Genomic DNA, 23,116 nt, shown 5'->3' with positions numbered 1-23,116 from the left:
ATCCTGTTATTGCAGTACCGTTTGTTGAATTTTTGTTTGTGTTTGTTTGATTTTTGGGGAAGTGCATGGACCGAGAACTGAACCCGGTCTCCTGCATAGCGGGTGAGAATTCTACCATTGAACTACCCTTGTACCCCTCATAAGCAAATATTTTAAAAAGATAAATACAAAATTCAATTTTGGTGATGTAGATCTTCTAATTGACCAATGGGAATATAAGCAGATACAGCTTTTCAGAAAAGCAAGTTGATAGTACACAACAAGAACTTTAAAAATCCATACTTTTCTGACCAATAATTCTTATATACAAATATTTTCTGAGAAAAGAGAGTATTAGAGTTTGGGATAAAAATATGTATCTAAGAATCTTTGTTGAGCAGTATTTATAGTGACAAAAATTCAGAAACCATCTAAATTCCAAACAATAGATACGGCAAAATATATTTTGTCACTGAAATGTCATGTAGCCATTAAAATAACTTTATTTTAGAAAAAGTTTTAATGGTATGGAAAAAGCCCATTTAAAGTAAGTGAAAAACATCAGGATATAAACTGTACAAAATAAGTTCCACATTTTGTTAAAATGTGATTGTACCAAAAAAAGACTAAAAGGAAATATAGCGTCCAATTGAACACAAACTACATTTGGATGGTAGGATTGCCAGCGATTTTGGTTTTCTTCTTTATATTGGATTGAACCAGATGAAACAGCCAATTTTTTACCATTTCTGACCCTCAAAAATAGATACTCCATGAGGTTTAAAGTAATATGTCTCTGAATTTTCTTTAGTTTTTACAGTAAACCTGTCTTACTTTAAAAAAAAATGCTTTTAAAGCATCTACAGGAGGATGGGAAGAAAAACAACGATGATTGTGATGATAATTTTCACCGTAAAGTGCTTTCCCTTATTTCACAAGTTATCCTTTGAGCAAAAGCAGCTTATAACAGCATGCCCGTCAAAGACACACGAACGAGATGGCCTTTTAATTTGGACTCCACGGGGCCTGCAGGTGGGGAAGGAGTGGCAAGGTATGCGGGCGTTTGGGGGCCTCCATTTCTCTTCCATCTCTCAGTCCTTCCCTTCCTCCCATTTCTTGTCTTTAGCTGCTGCTCCCACTTGCCTCCTCTTTCTTTTCTTGCTATTCCTTGATTTCTTGCCCTAATTTCTAGTTCCCTTTGCATTTAATTCTTTCAATCATTGCAATTTATTGCTCCAGCATAGAAGTTTTTATTCCTTGCCTGACAACTGGTTGTATTTAGTTCTGGGAGGAAAAATAAGTTACCAGAACTGAAGTTCCTCCTGCAAACTCCACCTTCCTACAGGGGATGGGAAACAGCTGAGCGCATCAGAGGGCCAGGCACAGATCTCCAAGTCCAGAGCATGAGTCGTTTTGTGGGAGATGCATGGGGGCCTTGACCTTACATGTCCATCAGTAAGAAGGGTGCAGTGACCTGTTTACTCTCGCCCGGCTCCCCTGGGCTCTGCACATTTTAATTAAGCAGATAATAATGAGCGATTGCTCTGGATAGCGCAGTTAACTGGGGTCACGTTGAAAATGAAACTCCAGCCTCAGATTTAGTAGGATCCAGCCTAAATACCTGAGCTCACAAACAAGTGGATCAGGAAACTAGAATTTCCCCTTCTATTTAAAATGAGCGAGCTGTAAGTGATCAGTGCTGAAAAAATTGCTGGGACCAATTCAATCACATAATGAAAGCTGTATTTTAGAAAAGAATGTCTGATTTTGAGTTCTGCTATACTGGCAATTACAAAGCACTTTTATCCACCTAGTCTTAAATCTGGCCTGAGAGCTCCTGTGTTCCTTTCTGACAAATATTTATTATTTGGATCCGCACGAGAGGACAATCTTGTTAACATAAAGGATAGGATTTTGGCAAAGCAGAGTGTTGATGCTGCAGAGTGTAAAAACTGAGGGCTCTTTATGATCCCTTTTCCTGATTCCAGGCCGTAGACTACCCAAGGCCTTTTCAAAGCTCCCGGACGGATTCTGATTTCTGGGCTGGTATAACTGACGCCCCCAGAGAGATGTCAGTGAGATGCAGGCAGGAAGCACGGCCGGCCGCCGGCTCCCTGCCATTAACTCTGAGGGCCTTAGAAGGCTTGGAGAAAGTGGCTCATCCTTAATGAGGGGCCCTCGGTCTGTTTCATCTCCACAGTACTTACGTCATTTCCTTTGGCAAGTGGGCGAGAAGCCGTGACTCCCGTAGCATGCCAATTGTGGATCGCCAGTGGTGATTCTCCAGCACAGACATATTCTAGAAAGAAAGAAAGTGAAAGCGGTAAATGAGGAACAACCCGATACTGACCTTTCTCGCTGGAGGGAGCTCTACGGAGGTCAGCATTTTCCCTCCAGTCACTGCCAGGTCGGACCCGATGAAGCAGAGATGGGTCAGAAAAGAGACAGAACAAAGGACCTGCCAGGCCTCTTCCCCAGGGGATGATGAGAGTGGGGCAGGGGCAGTACCCTGGAAGACCTCTGCAGACCCTCCACTGTGCAGTTGAAGGGTTTATTTCCAGCACTGTTCACGTTTGCCTCTGCCTCTGTTTTTTTTCCTTTCTAATTTTAATACAATTTTATTGATGCATATTATATATTCACATACCATGAATCACCCAAAGTGTACAATGAATGGTTCACAGTATCATCATATAGCTGTGCATTCACCATTGCAATCGGCTTTTTTGTGTGTGAAAAATAACTTATCTACAGAAAAGCAATACATTTCAAAGCACGCTGCAACAGTTCGTTGTAGAACAGATTTCAGAGTTTGGTGTGGGTTACAGTTCCAATTTTAGGTGTTTACTACCACCTGCTCCAAGACACTGGAGACTAAAAGAAATGTCAATACAATGATTTAGCAATCATACTCATTCGTTTAACTCTACCTTTTCTGTATAACTCCACCATTGCCCACTTTTTAAGGGTATTTGGGCTATGCTCATTCTAACTCTTTCATGTTGAAAGGGGTGTCGATAATATAAGATAGGGGGGATGGAACTAGTTGATGTTCTGGAGAGGCTGGCCCCTCTGCCTTTCAGGCCTCATCTGGCCTAGGAACCCATCTGGAGATTGTAGGTTTCTGGAAAGTAATCTTAGTGCATGAAACCGTGGAAGAATCTCATAGAAAGCCTGGGTGTTCTTTAGGGTTGGCAGGAATGGTCTTGGTTAGGGTTTGTTGAACTATGATAGTAGCAACGTGTAGCTGAAACTTGTGTGGGAGTAGCCTCAGTTGACTCTATTTGAAGTCTCTCAGCCACAGATCCCTTATTTGTTATACCTCTTTTCCCCGTTTTGGTCAGAATGGCATCATCGATCCCACAGTGCCAGGGCCGGGCTCATACCTGGGAGTCATAGCCCATGTTGCCAGGGAGTCCTTCACCCCTCGGTGTCATGTCCCATGTAGGGGGGAAGGTAATGATTTCACTTGCAGAGTTTCTCCCTCTGTTTTTAAAGGTTCCATCCTGCAACACTCCATGTAGAAGAAAGAAGGTTAAGCAGATACAGAGAGGAAGTAATGAATGCTGTAGGCTATATCCATAGCATAATCCAAGATGATCCCATCAAGCTGGACAGAAGGACAACTGAAACCTCTGGCCTCATCCACGTACTGTCGTTATTGTTCAACACTGACAAAGAACCCCTTACAGTTGAGTCCACTGAACTAGGGACTTGTCCCCAGTCGGACAGACCCCTGAGGCCCAGTCATACAGTCTTGGTTTGGTAAGTCTGTGCTGGTCATTTCTCATGCACACTAAAGTTTGAGAACCATGGCTATGGAAACCAGTATTTGTGGCCAGCATTTGCCTGTGATGTCTATGGATTTGAACGTAGAATTGCTTTTTCATTCAGTTGTCTTGATATTTCTTCCTTTGTGGGAACTATACTCAACCTCCTCTTTGATATTACTGGTGTTCTAGATATTCTTATTATTGGAACACTGAACTAACTTTAAATAATGACTATTTTTACAATCCATGTCTTTTGTTTTAATCAGAAAACACTACCATCTTACTATTGACTTCACACTGAACGCAATCCCTCTAACCCTCCAGAAATCTTTTTGTTTTATTTTACTTGTTTATTCATTTCATGTCTTTCTTCAAGAAGGCTTACAAGCTCACTAATTATATAAGAAGATGGCATTCACTAAAAATGAGGGGAAGGAAGCAAGGAAAATAATATGGGGCTGGGGGTGACAATAAAAACCATACCTGAATTATGTTCCCCTGCACCCCATCTGAGTCCGCTACATGATGCTCAATTTTCTCAGCAAATAAGAGAGAACCACCCCCCTCCCACCCTGTCCCTGCATTGACAAAACCCAGGAGTGCACAAGCTCAGGAGAAGTGCAACTCTTCTTGGTTCTTCAGTTAGACAACGATTTCTCTCCAGGACTTTGTATGATGAGCTTCATGAGTTGTCTTCCATCCACCCCCTGTATTGGCTGATGCACAGCCATCCAGCTCACTCACTGTCCAGGATTAACTGTTCTTTATTCCTTACTTGACTAATTTTGAACCAGTGATGAGATTTCGTTACTTTCATCAACTGTTCTATTATCTTTTTTTTGGGTATGAGCCACATATGACAAAAAAGAATGTTCATTAGAAATCACATGCCAGACTAATTTGCTTTGATGGTAAAGAGTTATGAGAGCAGAGTGTGATCGGTCAGTGTGAGGTGGCAGCTGTTCCAGCCTGCAATGACATTTAATTCAGTCACACATGGGCTCACTTGCAAGACTAATTCAAATAGACGTGGCCCCGGGTGCCCTCATGTGGGTTTTTAGAAGGTCTGGACAATTGTAACTAGACCCAATGACGGATGACACCACGTGGTCATCCACGTGGAGCAGAAGTGTCGGGTGGATGGTCATGAGCAGTGCTACTTGTGCTGGCCTGACTTACATCTTCATTAATAATTGCCCTGGAGACAGAATAAAATGATACTTGGGAGATGTGCTGGTGAAACCATATTTGGAAATTGAGTGGGCTTGGAAGCTGGCACAGAATCATCAACAATCCCAAACACCATTTTCGTGGAAAAGCACTTTTAAGAGAAAGGACTCTTTGGCCAGGACCGCTTTGGAGGTAGGTACATTCCAGTGAGGTCCAGTGAACACGAAGTAAAGGGCAGCTTGGGGGCTCCTGGTGTCGACAAAGCCCCCTCTCTGTGCACATGCTCTCCACGGTCTCCCTGAATCCTCATGTAACTTCACTATTTAGACCACTAAGTCACAGATGAGGACCATGCAGGTTTCTAAGAGGCCACACAGTGAGCGAGTGGCTGAGGAAGGCCTGCAGCCTGGGAATGGCCACCCCCAAGACCTAAATGCCGCCTCCCCCACCCTGGCCACATCCACGCCTTCAGAAGCCTGAGGCGCGGGAGCACGGGAATGCCTGTGATGGCCCTTAATTTTCTGAAAGTCATCTGTTGGTGATTGTTTTAATTGGATATTAGTGGCTAAACCCACATTTGAACCTTGGCATTTACCTCTAAATTTGGTTTCTCTTCTAAAAATCCTATAGTTTGAATGTTATGAGTTGAGTGGCTTTGGAGCATCTTGGGAGAGAACTCATCTTTCACCCACGCTCAGCCCTTAGGTCCAATCCGCCTCTGAGTCTTGGTGCCTCTTCTCTTGGGGTGGTTTGTATCGTCTCTTCCTTTCATTAGAACAACACTTAGCTTTCTAAACTCCCTCTTCTTCCATCTATCTTCCATCAGGCTGCTTCCATACAGGAATCTGAATTGTTTACTTGACTGAATTTTCTATTATCTCTCTAATCGTGGGTTGAAACACAAACAAATCTTTATTGGGTGTCTGCAAATAAGCCAGGTGCTATGGTGGGTGCTGGGGAGAAAGACGAATTTGAGAGAGATAAATTGCCGCTCTAAGGAGCTCCCCTAACTTTGGTCTCACTACACGTTCTGTCCCCACCCCATGCCCTGCCCAAAGTCCACGGCAGCTCCAACTCACACTGACGAAGTCCAGCTCCTCAGCTCAGCAGTCAGTGCTCTCTGAAATTTGTCGTGACTGTCATTCTGTGCGTGTATATTTGAGATAACTGAAGACCTCTACTTTTCTTTCCTGATGAGAGCCCTTATAGTCCAAATAAATGATAATATACTAATAAGACTATAATTTATTATTGACAGAATTATCAAATTATTAATATATGACAATGTCTTCCCTTTCTCCCATTCCATGCCTTCCAGGAGTGCCTTTTCCCATCCTCAAATGCCTCTTTCTCTGAGTGCCTTTCAAAGTTCACTTCAAATACTGCCTCCACTGAGCCCTCTGCAACCATTCCAGACAGAAGCAAACTGCCCTCCAGGCTCTCTTGGATCTTTCTGTTTGCATTTCTCAAGTGCTGATATGCTTTAGAGTTATTTATGTATTTCCTTTTCTTCCTGCTAGATGATAAGCTACATTTGAGGAAACCTACCTCATTCCTTTCTATCTATTCAACTCCTTGCAAGAGTAAGTGCTTTCCAAAAAGTTTGCTAAATAACAAATACTGAACAAATGAGTGGACTCATTCAACACATATTTAGTGCACTTGCTATGCTCCGGGTCCTGGGGAACACGTGTTGGGGCACATCAGTGAACAAGGATGGGAGCTGGAGGCTGTAGAAATAGTAAACAATGAACATGATACATGTGAGAATTCCAGAAATTGGAGGGCATGCTAGAAGGGGGTAAGTCTATGGAAAGAGGGGAAGTGAAGCCGAATAATGGGGCTTTGAGTGTGTCTGAGCTGGGCTGCTGGGGTTGTCAGGGGAGTTTCATTGAGAGGCCAGATTTGAACAAAGCCTTGCAGGTGAGAGGGAGTAAGCCATGCTGGGGAAGAGGGTACCAGACAGGGGAGCCCCTGGAGCGACAGATCAGGAGGTCAGTATATGGCAGGGAGAGGATAAGAAATGAAGTTAGAGAGGCAAAGAGACCCAGATCCTATACAGCTTCAGGACACACTGAAGATTCTGCCTTTTATTCCAATTGAAATTAGGAGCCACTGAAGGGTCAGAGAGGAATGGCGTTGTATGACTGCCATTTTAAAAAGTCCACTTTGGCTGCTATGCTGGAAATGGACCTTGTAAGGTTAAGAATAGAAGCAGAGGTGGAAAGCTGCTTGGAGGCTGAGCAGTCATCTGGGCAAGAGATGACGGATGACAGAGGCAGGAGCGGAGGAAGGGAGAGGGAGGTGGTTTCTGGACCTGTAAGAGTGACTCTGGTGTTTCTGGCCTGGAGCACCCCTTAACTGTGAGAGGATTCCAAAGAGGGGTTCAGCACTGGGCACACTGAGTTGAGCACCCCAGTGGGGACTGCAAGGAACCAAAGTGGCAACAACTAAGACAAAGGGAAAACAGAATAGTTGCACACGCGTTGTAGTAATTCAGGAATCAGAGGGACAGTGTTGCCTAAAGGGAAGTAACAGGTGGAATAAATAATTTTCATAGACTCAGATTTAAGATTAATCATCAGGTGTGGCAGAAACTCCTGTTTTTGCCCTGCTCCAATCTGTTTTCCTTTCCTCCTTACACAGAGAGCCTCAGTTTTTAGATGATTGCAAGGTGTTCTGGATACTGACACCATTTTCCAGCCTGCTTTGCAATTAAGTAGGATTATTTGGCTAAACTGACTAATTAATGTAAGCAGAAATGTCATATGGGGTTTCTAGGAAGGTTGCTTAGAGGTCACTGACTCATTTGGGAAAGGTTGCTTCTGCTTGTCCCCCATTCTTCCTTCTCATGCTCTGGAATGCAGCAAGAATGGCCGGAGCTCCAGCAGGTATCTTGGACAACGAGGACAAATGTCACACCTTAGAGATGGTAGTTGTAGAACCGGAAGGATGCTGGATTTCTCTGAATTTGTGGACCACTGTGTCTGCCCTGAACTTCCACCCTTCAGACTTACTTTATGAAGGACAGAAATAAAAGGCTGTCTTTCCACTTATATATCAGGCTTATTTAAAGTTAGTTTGTCTTCCAGGTCACCTTGAAAGAGCTAATGAAAAGGCATTTTTGATGCCTTGATTTATGACAATACTTGGTTTCTGTCTAAGAAATGATAATTAAGGAATTTTATAACTACAAAAAAGAGCGAGGGGAAGTCACCATCATAGAGCTGGAAACACACACACATACATCTGTGACAAAGCATTGCCATCTGCTACGACAGCCTTTCCTGGTTCCCTAAGCAGAACTGACTGGTCCTCTTCTGGCAACATCCCCCCGCCCCCCGCCCTGCCCCTACCGCAGCTTCTATCCTAGGACCTGTAAACTCCCATAACAAGTCTTCCTTCACTGACCTTGTTCTCACTCACATTTTTTGGGGCCTTCACATATTTTTGTTCATTTATTCTTTTTTTTTTCTGGGTGTATGGTCTGGGTATCAAACCCGGGTCTCCCGCATGGAAGGCGAGCATTCTATCACTGCTCATTTACTCGTAAAAATAATTTTGAAGAACTATGCTCTTGCCTGTGAAATTCAGAATTCTTATCTAAAATTATTTAAAAATCATAAATTTAAATGGTTACAAAAGATGTAGTATCCTGTGAATTTGCAAATATTTTGATATAAAATCATGACATCACTCTTTTATGTATTAAATGTTCCCAAAGGAAACACTCTTCAGACTACCATCACCCACTAAAGAAAAATCATATGAATACTTTCTTCTTAAAGTCAGAAATTTGTAATGGATTCTTTTCCCCCTGGAGTGTATATTTATGTGCCATTTTCCCAGAGAAGTTTATTTTAATATAATATATTCTTAGGTGTGAAAATCATTTGCTGTTGCCCTTTCATATTTTTCTGCAACAAAACATTGTTGCAGAAAAATATGAAACACGCACCTAGTTTGCAAATGCCTGTCATCCATGCCTGCCACAAAGCAGGGACCTCATCTCTTTCATCTCTCTTTCCCCAGGATGTGGTGTAGTGCCGCTCAGGTAAGTAAATACTTGGTTGGATGGATACCGAGTCGTTAATTTTCCAAACCCCACAATTCAGAAAGTGCAAAAGTTTTAAAAACCAACAGTTCAAAGACAAGAGTCCTGTTTGAGCTTTTGGTCAATATGTGCTAGAAGCCAGATTGGAATTTTTGTCATGAAATCCTTAGGCAAAAGCCAGAGAGATTTTAAAATTATCAAAGCAACCGGGTCCCTCCCACTACTTATTCAGAGATAACCGGGACCAGGTACAGGACTCCAGAAAGAGCATGTATCAGAGGGCACTGGTCGATCTGAAGATACTAGTAAGATCACCAGAAAGAGCGTTTCATGCAATGCTGCCTGTTCTCCATGTTACACTCCCTAAGGCGGGTAGTAACCGTATAACTATCTGCAGGAGAGGCTACTAAGGAGACAGTGGGACTGTGCCTTGACTCGGTGTTCCCCTCTCCTGGGTGCTGGCTCCCTCTCCTGGGTGCTGCTGCCCCTGTGGGGTTAGATTTCATATGGCCTGTGCCTCCACGACCCCCCTGTCCCTGCTGCTGCCAATGTTCCTGATCTCAGGTTCTGTCTTGCTGCCTGACCCAGTCCATCCATCCGTCCATTCACCTACCCATCTGTTCTAGTTTGCTAGCTGCAGGAATGCAATATACCAGAAATGGAATGGCTTTTAAAAAGCGGAATTTAATGAGTTGCTAATTTACAGTTCTAAGGCCGAGAAAATGTTCCAATTAAAACAAGTCTACAGAAATGTCCAATCTAAGGCATCCAGGGAAAGATATGTTGGTTCAAGAAGGCTGATGAAGTTCAGGGTTTCTTTCTCTGCTGGAAAGGCACACGGTAAGCATGGCGTCACCTGCTAGCTTCTTTTCCTGGCTTCCCGTTTCATGAAGCTCCCCGGAAGGCATGTTCTTTCTTCATCTCCAAAGATCACTGGCTGGTGGACTCTGCTTCTCATGGCTATCTTGCTCTGCTCTCTCTGAATCTCCTTTCTCCAAAATGTTTCCTCTTTTCTAGGACTCCAGAAACTCATCAAGACCCACCGAAATGGGTGGAGACAGGCCTCCAGCTAATCCAGTTTAACAACCACTCTTGATTAAATCATGTCTCCAGGGAGATGATCTAATTACAGTTTCAAACATTCAATACTGAATAGGAATGAGAAGAAAATGGCTGCCTTTACAAAATAGGATTAGGATTAAAACATGACTTTTCTAGGGTCTATACATCATTTCAAACCAGCACACCGTCCATCCAACAGGTGCTCGCTGGACACCAGAGCCGTGCTGAAAGCTGCGATCCAGAACGAATGAGCTAGGTGCCAGAAGCTGATGGTCAGTGCAGAGCTTGCCACATAGCAGGCAGAGGCAACTTAGGGTGTTAAGCACTGCAAAGGGGGAAGCCTAGAGGGTGGGAAACCGCAGGGGAGGGTCATACAGGGTGGATGTTTGGAGAAAAAGAATGCTTTCAAGAAGCCCTATCCAAGTTGAGATCAAATGAAGGAGCGTGTCAGAGAAGAGTCAGGGAGCGCAGGGAAACATTGTTCTAGGAGGAAGGGAGAGCCTGTGTGTGAAGATGTTTAAGTAAGAAGTACAATCCATAGCTTCCTTCCCTGGTATATGTTCTACCTTTGGCGATGACTGCTTTCTAACATATTACATGGTGTACTTATTTTCTGTTACCCCTGGTAGAAAGCAGGTTTACACTTTTTTTTGCTCATCTCTGTATTCCCAGCACCTGGCACTTTTGAGCACTCAATAAATATTTGCTGAATGAATGAAGGATTGAGTGGCACGTGTGGGAAACCCAAAGGAGCTCAGGTCGTCCGATGCGTTGAGGGGTAGGAGAGCGCTGGTGAGGGGCGAGGTGGGAAGCGTGGCCCTCATGTGCAGACGTTTGGACTTCATCCTGAGAGCAAGGGGGCTCTAAGCAGGGATTCATGTGCATAGACTTCAGTTCCAGAAAACTCATTCTCGTTGCACAGCAGAGGTGGGATTGGAGCCAGGCAAGACCGAGGGAGGGCGAAAGACCCATCAGGTTTTCACAGAGCCAAAAAGATATTGAAGCATGAAGAAAATTGCCAGAAAAGGTTGCGGTGAAGGGAAAAGAGGGTGACGTGATGTCACATTAGTATCAGTTGAAATCCCTGTACTGCTTTTGGAAAACTGTCTTAGGTACCACATCTGTCTACCTTTAATAAGGAGAGTGAGCTCCGCAGCTTCACACTCTCCTGTGGCAACGTGGCCCAGTGGCTCAAAAGCTTCATACTTGTACCTTAAAGAATCATCTTCATCTTAAAAGTTGAAAGAGTGAACGTTCTACCTTTATGGCAACAAAACCTATTAAAATTGTAATTTGGGGGAAAGAAACACCCTTTAAAACCCCTAAGGTAAAATCTCTATCTCTCTCTCTCTCTCTCTTTTTTTTTGTCTGAATTATCAAGTATTCTCCATCCTAAGAACAGAACAACCCCTTTGTTCCCAAATCACAACACATCTGGCACTTCATCAACCATCAGCACAGGTGTTGAGATTAAATCAGGAGTCTATTTGTCAAAGGGAATCTGGCAGAGCAGAGCTGCTGTCACACAAGGCAGCTTTAAAGTATTTGTTGGACACTTTCTTTGATTAAAGTACTCAGAGTGAGGTTGATAACTGAGTCCGCTGTATGGCAGGAATCAGTGTAATTGCACCTTTTAAATACAGAGGAAACAGGAAGAAAAACAACGACAAGAGCACATTCTGGGTTTGTATTTCTAATTGCTCATGAAACAGAGAGGTAAGACTCTATGAGATAATGAAGTCTGTTGGGTTCTTCCCTAACAAGCCGCATGTCTAATCTCCTTGTTAACATTACTGCAGCCCAGAGCAGAAAGTCTCAGTGGACCAAGAGCTCCTGAGTCCCTGAACAAGACCTTGGTCTTTAAAGAAGCTGGCCTGTAATGTGTAATTCGTGCCTGAAGATTTTGACCTTGTCTGGTCTCGTTGGCACATGCCCAGAGACCGAGCTCGGAGCAAGAGGTGTGGACATCCCACTGGAGTCCCTGCGGAGACCCCGGCGAGGTGCCACGTGCCTACCACTGAGCCATGAGCAGCAGAAACTTTATGGAACAGAACTTCACATTGGAGTTCCTCCCCCTTTGTAATTTTAATACAACCTACCCCAAACGCTTTTCCTACTGAAGATATTATGAGGTTCTAGATAATCATTGCAGATTTTTCTGCTTGAGCAGAGGTCATGGGACCAGTGAAAGAGCCGTTTCTTCTGGCTCTGTGTACTTCATGCTTATGGTTCAAAGTTATTAAGGATGAAAAGTGCTCGTGATACGTGACTAAGAGAAATGATTGAAAGCATCTGTGAGGCATCACAGAATGTAATAGGTAGAATACGTTTCCCAGGACCATTTGTTATTAATAACTGTTTTATTCATAGAGGTTGCCCTATCACCAGTTAATATGTAGTTGGCCTTTATCCAAAGGAATTTACTTTTAATTGAACTAAATGATTCCTTTTATAATTTGAACAACCAAGGCTTTTTCTGATTTAAAGCTTACTTTCCCTAAATGCTGAGTCTGCTGTTTAATTTGCGTGTGGGAAGATGAGAAGCACTTTCTGTTCTATCTCTTGCAGGTTCCTTTCTCTCTCGGGCCACCCAGGTCACCTGGACTGGTTCCAGTGCAATGAGAGAAGTGCTGGGTGGAAGTACCACCGACGCATTCATGGTTGAACTTGGTGGCTGTTGAGGTGGTGAGACAAGCCCAGACAGGATTAGGTGGGAGGGAGCCCCTGGCCCGACCTTCACTGCAGACCTCTTTATCTCAGGGCAGAAGAACAGCCTGGGTGTTGTGCAACCACCTTATTATTTATTGTAACTCAAAGAGGCCAGCCAAGAAAATGAGGGAGAGGAAGCCCTTTCCATGTTATCTCATTGATAGTCAAGTCTGGATTATAGCAAAGTCACGCACAGAGTGTTCTCTCAATTCTGCGTATTGGGCACATCCTCTCTGCTGTGTTCTTGTTGGTTGTGTGTGTGTGCACGTGTGCAATTTTTGTGTATACAAAGAGTTCTTTACACAATGCCATGGTTGTTAACATTTTCCGAATCTATAAGCCATTTTAAAATCTAATGAGAATACATTTTGGATCTTCTCCATAGCACAGCCTCCAAAAATTTGCATATAGTTTCCCGAAAGCCCATTCATGTCTCAACCAACAGGTTCTTGGTAGTCTCAAAGGCTACAGTTCCAACAATTTAAAAACATCATGTGTTGTCTAATGGCCTGGCTCCCCTTCCATATTATGTAACATGTTAATTTTCTCTTGAAATTGAAGCGATATACCAGTACCTCATCTATAACTGAATGCAGTTTGAGTGGTTCAGGTCATGTCTTGTGCCACTAATCTGTGGTTTCCATAGAGGAGAGAATACACACTTCATATGTCCTAGATATTATCCACAAGCAGGGACCTTGATGTCAGGACGCTGCTCAGCTCCAGGCCAGGTGGATACTCCATTTCCAGTTATTCTGAATTCTAATCACCAGAGTACCACCAGTTCATGCTGCCTCTAATGCTTTCCTGACCTCTCTGTCACTCAACATGCTATGCATACTTCAGCTCCACTTTACAGCAACCCTATTCCAGAAGCTTCTTTTCTTTAGAAACCACCTGTGGAATCAAGTACTCTTTGCCCCTTGTCTCCCATTACACTTTGTTTGTACCTGAATACTTCAGAGGACTCATCAAAGTCCCTCCCATTTGTAAAAAGTTGCCCTATGTTGTAATCATGTCACCTCCCTCACCAGGAGAACCTCGAGGAAGATTCTTGGCTCCATGCACATAGCAGGTGATCAACAGTGGTCTTAGAGGCTGTTTGTACATACTCTGGAGATAAGCAACTTGAGTTCTAATCCCAGCTCTGCCACAAACTGCTGATTAATTTCAGGGCAAACGGTTGAATTTCCCAAATATGAGTTTTCCTCCCTCTGGAGAACAGGAAGAGAATAGTACCTGCCTTTCTGCACTATTGTGAAGATTAAATGAGATAATTCATCTAAAGCATTCGGTACAGTGCTTGAAACATAGCAAGTGCTGAATAAATGTTAGTTATGCAATTTGTTGAACAGAATTTTGTAAGGAATTTTCTTTATCTTTACTTAGAGTTTCTTCACCTAGACACTAAATGAAGTTCTAGAACCAAATACAAAGGCATCATAAATTTTGGGGGGCAAAACTGAAATGCGGATCTATAACGATAGCCACTGCTCGTCTAGCGGTGAGCTTAGCCAACTGGACCAACTGGCTTAGTCCCTAGTAGGAAAGAGAAGGGAGCCTTTAGATAATGACTAAGGAGAATTTGGGATCCAGGCTCAAAAACCACATTCAAGATGCTATCGTTATAGGTCCGCTGGTCAGCTGGTTTAGGATCTCTTGGAGGCTAGAGATCCATGTCTTTAAGTTTAAGGGACAGCATTGAATGCAAACCAGTATCCCATAGCATCATTAAGACTTTCAGTGTCCTAGAGCCAGCTAGCATAGAAGCCAAAACTTTTATCAGCCAAATTGGGACTTTACATATTAAAAGTAAAAGTTGTTCAAAAAGCCTGAACATAATGTGGCATTTCAGTTTTTTCTCAATGAATTTACCTTAAGAGATGGTTTAGAAAATTTAATTTTAGTTTTAATTTTTCTCCATTTAAGTTTTAGCTCATCACCAAAAGGCTTCCTTAGTTCTGACATCCTGCCCCCTCTAGGTAACTTTATCTGTCCCAGCTCTGCTGCTGGCTGACTGCCCCAGGGGACGCAGGGCTGAGGCTCACCCCTCTTGGAGTGCCAGTTCCTACGTGTGTGAAAAGCTAATTGACTGGATGGAGAAAGGCTTTCCTTGATATTCCATTTGTACTTTGAAATAAGTGCATCCTCAAACTGCAAAACATTGCATAATGCAGCTGCTTTATGGGGTTCTGCAGGACATCTTTCAGCACTGAATTTCTTGTAAAGATCTACTAAAATTGAGGTCAATGACTCCCTTGTATGAAATAATTTTATTAATGACAACTGAAGGTCTCCAAAGAACCATGTTGAAAATTTTGGGAGTGATTCATTTACATAATATAGGGTTTAATAGCTGAAGCTACATTGTAGATAAGAGTCCTTCAAGCTGATCTACTCATGCTATTCAACTATTTTATAATAACAACATATGCTTATTTCCTTTTATAACAAACCTCTGATTGAGAGTCCAATAAAGTTCAGAAATGGCCCCAGCCACATGTCTGGTTTAGGACTGCAGCTGGGAAATCTCATCTATAGACGCTCTTCAAGGACTGGCTTTTACTGGTCATTATACACATGGTAGTCTCCATGGAAACTGGGGTGTTCTCAGTCCAGGAGGGGGTATGCTCAGGGATCCTGTTTAGCTTGGGACAATTTCAAACCCGCTTCGAAGCAAATCGAATTCTTAGACGTTCCCTGTAAACCAATTTGATCCTTCTTGGGGGGCACCCAGACCTACTGCACATCTTTACTCTTTGGATCTTTGAGACTGAAGCCAGGTGAAAACGGTCTCCAAGGGTAAGATCCAGGCTCAGACTCTGGCCCAAGGTATGGACCACGCCCTGTCTGGCTCCACGCTGGACTCCCTTACCTGATACAGGTTGGCAAGGTGGTGGTTGGTTTTGATCAAAAATGGCTGGTTCACCCCTGGGTGGTCGACGTCGTGTGCTGCCGCAGCCAGCAGCCCCAGCATGATGTCCAGAGGCGTGAGGAAACCAGCGAGCTGTGGCAAAGCAAAATGGGAGACTGATGGGCGCGTTTCCACACAGGGGTTGGCGCTCATTCGTTTGGGCTAAATCAAGTCAAACGGATCCTCATGGCGTCATTCAGGCTTGTCGGTGAGACTTGTACCCTGTGAAGCGTTTCGTGTGGTGCTATTCAGTTGGAATTACAGGGAAAAATAAGGACTGTGTGAAAAGTAATGATGTAAATTCAAATCGTTTGGATTGTTCAAGTATCCTTCATATCCTCCTGCCATTCTGTTTTGTTTGGTTGTTGTAACGTCATCATTGCTGGTTGCCAACCCTGCTATATGGCGAACAGGGACTAGGCAGAGCCTGAAGTCAGCCCTGTTTCTAGGGTAAGTTGTAAATGAAGAAAAAGAGGGGCGCCAAAGTGATGGACATCTATGTGTCTTTTTAGCCATTTGTGTATTTTTCTGATCTAACCTATCTGCCACTGCTTTGAATAGAAAATCAAAAGTTGACTGAATTATAAAATTTGACCACTTACTCAATGTGTATTAAACAGTGGGGGATGCACATGAATCTGTACTGTTTTGGTTAGCTAGGAAAATAAGCAGGAAAATGGGAATCCAGTACTAACTTTTAAAATATGACTGCAATATATTATCATTTTCAGACTACTCACAAATGAAAACACAAGACTTTTAATTTCATTGGGATATTTTAAAGGGGTGAGTCATCTACCCAGCTTTGTCCTGAGACTGCCTGTCTGGTACCTGTGCAGTAGTAACTGAGGATAGAACCAACGGAATTACACAGAGTCTTGGGCTGGGAAAACATATTTCAAGAAACCTTTCATAAAACCATAACATATCCTGTATGTTATACCAACCAAGTTTTGTACAGCTAAGAACTGCCTAGATTATGAGTAAGGAGCATTATTATTCTGTCCTTCTTAGCTTGGGAATGGTTTCTCGCATGAGAGCCTGCTTGTTAGGAGGTCTTTGACCTTCATGAGATTTCCTGAGCCCTGAATCGAAGTACTCAGTTGGCCCAGTGGTAAACGGAGCTTGAGTCTTGAGGCTTTCTGAGTCCGTTTGGTGATGGAAAACTATGAGGTGATATACACAATCCGAAAAAATATCTTCTCAGAAAATTTACATCATCGTCTGCAAGAAGTATGAGATTTCAGAGCTGACCCTAGAACTGGAATGTAGACAACCTGAATTCATATGGTGGATGGCACACACCATGGCTACTCTGATACGCAGGGTGGGCTGGGCGCCGGGTGGGTGACCTGCCTGGCCTCTCCAGAAGGCTGGGGGGCAGCTGGGTCTTGCCTTACCTTGGGCTCCTTCAGATAGCAGTGCATGGCCTGGGTGACGTCGGCCGCGTGGACAGCGTTGTGGTACGGGTTCTGGCTGTGGTAATCCTCCTGGACCATGACTGCAGGTAAACAGAGAGCTCAGTCAGCTAAAACCAGAAAATGAAGAGCTCACTAGCTAAGGCTTTTTGAGGTACTTTTCACTCAAAAAATATCAGTGCCTCCAAAATGTACTGTCTGGGGCTCCTTTAAAAATGACCGTGGTTTGCCAGCCTGGCAGGCTACTGGGCTGTTTTCAGTTGAGGGGAAGGAGAGGGGGGAGCATAAAAAGACTAAAAGAATTTGCAGGGCCCTTGGGATTCCCTACCTGCTTCATAAATCACCCGATTTGGGCCTTCATGAAGGCTCTCATTCAAAGGGAAAATGAATACATAAAAAAGTGCCACTTTATTTCACACTATAGTTTAATTATTTAAGTCTGCTGACATTATAAATACTGTGTATAAATGAGATCTCCTTTCAGAGATGCCTGGTGACATCCGGGACTGATCGCCAGAGAGCAGTTTATGATTTGATTAACAAACACTGATTAGAACAAATATGGGGCTTCTTTAGGCAGCAATTCAAAATTATGTATTGATCCAATTGAGGTCACCTTGGATCTATTTCGATTTTATTCAGGTTATTATACCCCTCCAATATACAGCGAGGCCCAGTGTACTCCTGGAATGAAGTGAAGACCTAGGGAAGGCATTTTGGTTAACTGTCTACAGAAAGCACTCGCCTTGTTCAGCCACCAGCCAGGGCAGTGCCCGGGATGCAGGGTACTCAGCGTGTATCTGGCCTGTCCGCACAGGCATTGCGGCATTGTTCTCGCAGGCGATGCAACGCATTTGGTGCTGGATTCTGGCGTTAATTCTGCTTGTCAAATGTTGACATTCCTTATATGTTCCCTGAGGACACACATGTGTCCAAAGGACCTGTCTTCTCTGTCTTTAGCCCATTCGTGGCTGCAGTACCCTGAATTATATGCAGGGTACCCATGCATATGGGTACTGATCCCATAGTCCAATCACCCATGACTGATTTTGAGGAGACTTTGGATTTAGAGTTGTTACTTAAATGACTCAAGGCTTTGTGATGGAATCAGTGTATTCTGCAGGTGGAAAGAACATGTCCTGTTGGGGTCCAGAGGGTGGGCTGTGGAAGTTAAAATACGTTCTGGATCTTAATCTGTGTGCCTGTGGGTGAGAACCCATTGTAAATAGCACCTCTGGAAGACGTTAGTTTTCAGTAAGGTGTGGCCAACTGAAGCAGAGTGGCCCTTATAAAGAGAAGAACCCAGAAGTCACAGAAACTAGGAAAGGAGAGGGCATCAGGGAGAGGAAATACAACCCAAGGACTGGTGCAAGCCAGCACCATAATGGCACAGACACCACATAGCCTTGGTGATATCTTGAGTTTGGATTTCTTCTAGCCACAAAACCATGAACCAATACAGTCCTGTTGCTTCAGCTCACTCATTGTGTGGCATTTGTGACAGCAGCTCTGGCAAACTAAGACAATGGCCATCACTTTGCCAATGGAAACAGAATCAGCTTCAGGTTATTTATGCTTCTGGAAATAAGCCACACTGATTCTAAATATTTCTGTTGTGCCTCATAGACCTTATATTAAGCAAGATTATTTTCCAATTACATTTAAGCCCTATTGCTTATTATCTATATTGGGCAAGTTAATCTAAGCACAAATTTCCTCTGCTTCTTTCTCTAAAAAATTGGTATAATAATAACTCTAAACTCAGAGGATTGCTGCAAGGATTGAATGCATTAATACATGTGCATCCTTGAGGTAGTTTCCAGCTTCTATGTGGGAACCATAACCGTCACTATTATATTCTCTTGATGGCACTAAGTGTTCAAACTCAAAGCAGAGCCATGTGGCAAGTTAAAGAAGCCAGAGGGAAGTTAAATGGCAAAGGGAAGCCATTTGGTGATTGAAAGCGTGTTTTGGATAACTCATTGCCATATGAATAAGAATGTATGTAAAGTCAAATAAGAGCTGGGGCTGCTTTGAGCTAGAGATGATCTAAAGGTAGGGAGGGTGTTGGAAAGATGAAGCGCTTTTAAGTCAAACAGACCCAGGCTTGAGTTGAGGCTCTGCTGCTTACTGGCTTTGTGACCTTGAGAAAGTTACACAACCTCTCCGCACCTATCCTTAATTTTGTGCCAAGTGGCAATTATACCAAACTTGTAGGGTTGTTGAAAGGTTAAAAATAAGACAGAAAAATACTCTGCATAGCCTGGATAGTACATAAGTGGCAGTTATAATTACTATTTTAAAAAAAGCCTAGAGAAGATTGTCATAGCTCATGTTCCTATTAGAAGAATTTGAGGCATATCCTGCTGGAATTTTGTTAATATGCAAGAAGATCAAGATCATCATTGACAGCTTTCTGATATTCATGGTTTCCTTTTGCATCTAGCCTTTGGCTATTATAAACTTAAGTAAACAAATGGGTAAACCAGATTTAAAATTAAGATGAGAGAGCTTAAGATTAATTGAGGGTCTTCAACCAGCAAGCTATGGTTCCAAGTCCCTCTACATTCAAGAGGGTTGTGGACTGCCATTCCGCATGGGATGGGAGAAGGAATATGGAAGAAAGGACTTACCTAAAAACCTGTGTAAAGTCACCATGTCTAGCTTGAAATGGTGAATGAGCCCATGGGTGTTGAAGAGGTGGCACAGCAGCGTCACCAGGCTGTTTCCTACAGGAAAACCGTCACCGGTGTTAACTCATGTTCATCTCCATTAAAATGTAAAAGATTGACAATCAGATCTAAAGTTTTTTAGCGAAACCTGTCTGATAGAACCATTTTTCCCTTTTTCGATTTGAAATTATTCAAGTGTAGATGATATTACTATGATATGGAGCTACTAGGTTTTCTCTTATTTTACAAGTAAAATGATTTCAGATATTCACCCTACATCAAAAGCAATGAAAACGTTCAGAGTTAGGCGTCTGCGTTCCACAATGTCAGGGACATGTGTGTGTGTGTGTGTGTATTTTCAAAAAATACATATACCTTTGTACTCAATTGAAATGTGCCTTAAGTCACTTTCAGTGTTTCTTCCATTTACAGGGGTATTTAAGTAACACATTACTTAATAGACATAGCCTGTTCTTCCTATGGAAAATCACCCAAACTGAGATTTGACCACAAGATATTTTTATATCTCAAGCCAGCAGAGATGCAAAATTAAAATTATAGGGTGGGCCATGGTGGTTCAGTAGGCAGAGTTCTCGCCTGCCATGCTGGAGACCCAGGTTCAATTGCCGGTGTCTGTTCATGGAAAAAAAAAAAAACTATAATATCGTGTGAGCCTGGAAAAAATTTTTCTTAAGAATAATAATTTTGAATTTTAAAAGGATTATAGAATTTATGAAAGAGTTTGAAATGGACTATAAAGATGGCTGGGGGTCTTCAATGGAAAACTAGGTGCTGTGTGAGTACAGTCCTCCAGGCTACCTGCTGTTCCTAATTTTGGTGACTTTCATTGTGTTTGAGCTGTTTCATAGCTCCCTAAGCTCTTTCATAGGTCTCTAAGTCGTAGATAGCAGATAACATTGCAAACAAATCTAGTTAAATGGAAATACAATTGATTGCATCTCCTAACCCCCAATTTTTGCTGCTATTTTTTGCATGGGCAGGCACTGGGAATCGAATCTGGGCCTCCAGCCACAGTTATTTCTTTTTCTTTCTTTTTTAATACATGGGCAGGCACCAGGAATCGAACTCGGGTCCTCTGGCATGGCAGGCAAGTGTTCTTGCCTGCTGAGCCACCGTGGCCCACCCCAGTTATTTCTTATATCTGCTTATATCTGTGCGGTCCTCTGAATTCTCTTTGAACTGTTTGTAGCATCTTATTGGATATCTAATTAATCGGGTTAAATAAAATATTTGATATGTGCTCATCTTATATTTGTATGAGACATGATTATATTCTTTTAACAAAATATCACTTAAGTTATTTCATTCACAGTTACTTCTCTTTACAGGTACCCATTTCTCAGTTGATTTGAGCAAAGTGAAATGCAAAATTAGAGGGTGATTCCCTATGTGGCCTCAGTAGCCTTTTACTATGTCAAGCTCAGGTTCCTGGTCTTAGGACGTGTCTCCTCCTGAATGTGTGTTGCTTGTCAAATGATAGAATGGTGATAAAACCATCCTCAATAACTTAAAGCACAAATCTGGTAGATAGAAGTCAACATTTAATGTGACATTTTCCTTTGGTTGACTAAACATATCAGCATTTAATAGGCAGATAAAAATATAAAAAAGAATTTATTATTTTCTTAAGGAAGGCATGTATAGACATAACATTTTAAAAAGTGAAACCATGTGGCAGTCTCCTTTTCCCATCAGCTGGGGCCTAGACTCTTATACCCCTCCTCATTGACTGCTTTCTTTTGGTGATGCCAAACATACCAGAACAACGCTGGCAAAGGGGCAGACACAGACACTCAATGAAATTGCATACCCTGCCCTGTACAAGGCAGGACTGATAAAGATGCGCTTTTGTATTTCTAGTTTTTATCGACTAACAGACGAACTTCCTACTTTTGGCCATAGCTAAAGTCGTCTGCAAGGAAAGAATCTCAACTGTGGTTCCAAATGCCTTTGGGATCATCGAGGTCAGATGAAAACTGCTTTAAGATTCTAAGGCAGAAGGTTTATCCGTCATCTGAATTAACTTTCCCTTGCTGTGGTCCTTCATGAGTAACTTTAGGTTTATGAGAACAGAGAAAGAAGGAAGAGGGACTAACAGAGGGTTTAAAAATAAGCTTTGTTTTTCATGAGATGAATCCCACTTTCTGGAGTATTTTGGTGAGCACTCTTTGGGGTGACTTACCATTTGTCAAGCGATCAAACAAGAAAATGTCAAAATCCCACATTCCCACTTTGGAGAGCATATGCTGGAAAGTCAAACAGGAAATGAGTCATGTCAGAGATGCAAACATTTACTTAGAGACACAGTGAATTAGACAATTGAAAAGTTGAAAATAGTAGCACACTCATATCTGCGAACAACCGGTCTCCACTCACTGAGGGCCGCCAGGTTCCAGGGCGAAAGCTTCGGAGCCCGGATGCCAGGTGCACTACCTGTCCCAGCGCTCACTGGCTGGCGGAGTGTCTGCACTTCTCTGCACCTCTGTCTGTCTATTTGAAAGATGGGGCTGATCGTATGACTGGCCTCAGGGGGTTGATTCAACAGGGTAATACAGGGAAAGTACTTAGAGCAGTGCGGGACATCGGGGAGGTTCAGTGACGTTCACAGCACAGACGGCCCTTCGCCTAAGGGAGATGGTTTTCTCCAAATTCAAAAGAAAGGAAGTCATGACTTCTGTAATGACTTCTGTAATGACTACTGAGCACATTACTTGGCTCATTGTGGACTGAACTTGTAATTAACCACTCTAACAGATGAGGAACCCAAAGTTGGGCATTTGAAAATATTGGATCATTTTCAGACTGCCCATCCAATGCAGGCTTATTATCCTATTTTCCTTTAAAAAAATAGCCCCTACTTAGAGGGTGCTAGCTCTCAGTTGTCGATTCCATCCTCAAACTAGCTCCTGCCATTGTACCTTCTTCTCTTCCCACAGCTGCTGACTTGGGCAAGGACCAGTTGAGGTTCCTCTTCCTGCCCCCAAGTGGTTTCCCTGAGCTCTAGGATAAAACCCAGTGTCCTTGGCCTGGCCCCCAAAGACATTCACAATGACATTAGGAAAATGAAGGGGTGCTGGGTGGCCCATGAGGTCTGTGCTGAGTGAGCGTTTACCCATGCCAGGCGGTGCCCGCACATGGCTCCTGACACCTTGACTTCTCGGCTGGTCTTTCTCCATCTCATCATGGTTTTTCTGGAGAGCTGGGCCCGTTTACAGGAGAGGCACCACGGAGAAGCTCTTTCATTGGCCCTCCAGAGGAAGAGGGAGTTTGAATTAGCCTCTCACTGAACAAATGAACATTCACCCTTTCTCAGACTTTGGGATGGTTAGAAGGAGTGATATACA

The 23,116-nt window shown here is 43.0% G+C and overlaps 1 protein-coding gene across 5 annotated transcripts in view; it reads right to left on the bottom strand.

Annotated features, from left to right (window-relative positions):
- The window catches only part of PDE7B (phosphodiesterase 7B), a 297,021-nt gene that overhangs the window by 16,177 nt on the left and 257,728 nt on the right, over positions 1-23,116 (bottom strand). For all 5 annotated transcript variants that reach the window (XR_013168873.1, XR_013168872.1, XR_013168874.1 and 2 more), the window contains 5 exons: positions 21,955-22,018; positions 19,713-19,808; positions 17,062-17,162; positions 15,623-15,754; positions 2,187-2,278 (listed from right to left, as the gene is read on the bottom strand). Coding sequence is in view for 2 of the 5 variants with exons in the window: in XM_077144099.1 (XP_077000214.1) it covers positions 2,187-2,278; positions 15,623-15,754; positions 17,062-17,162; positions 19,713-19,808; positions 21,955-22,018 (485 nt within the window). In the remaining 3 variants the exon portion in view is untranslated. The remainder of the gene's footprint in view (positions 1-2,186; positions 2,279-15,622; positions 15,755-17,061; positions 17,163-19,712; positions 19,809-21,954; positions 22,019-23,116) is intronic.

Source organism: Tamandua tetradactyla, chromosome 25 (genome assembly GCF_023851605.1).
Source record: "Tamandua tetradactyla isolate mTamTet1 chromosome 25, mTamTet1.pri, whole genome shotgun sequence".
Lineage (NCBI taxonomy): Eukaryota > Metazoa > Chordata > Mammalia > Pilosa > Myrmecophagidae > Tamandua > Tamandua tetradactyla.
The sequence above is the reverse complement of the archived record's forward strand: the minus strand, read 5'-3'. Positions and strand labels throughout refer to the sequence as shown.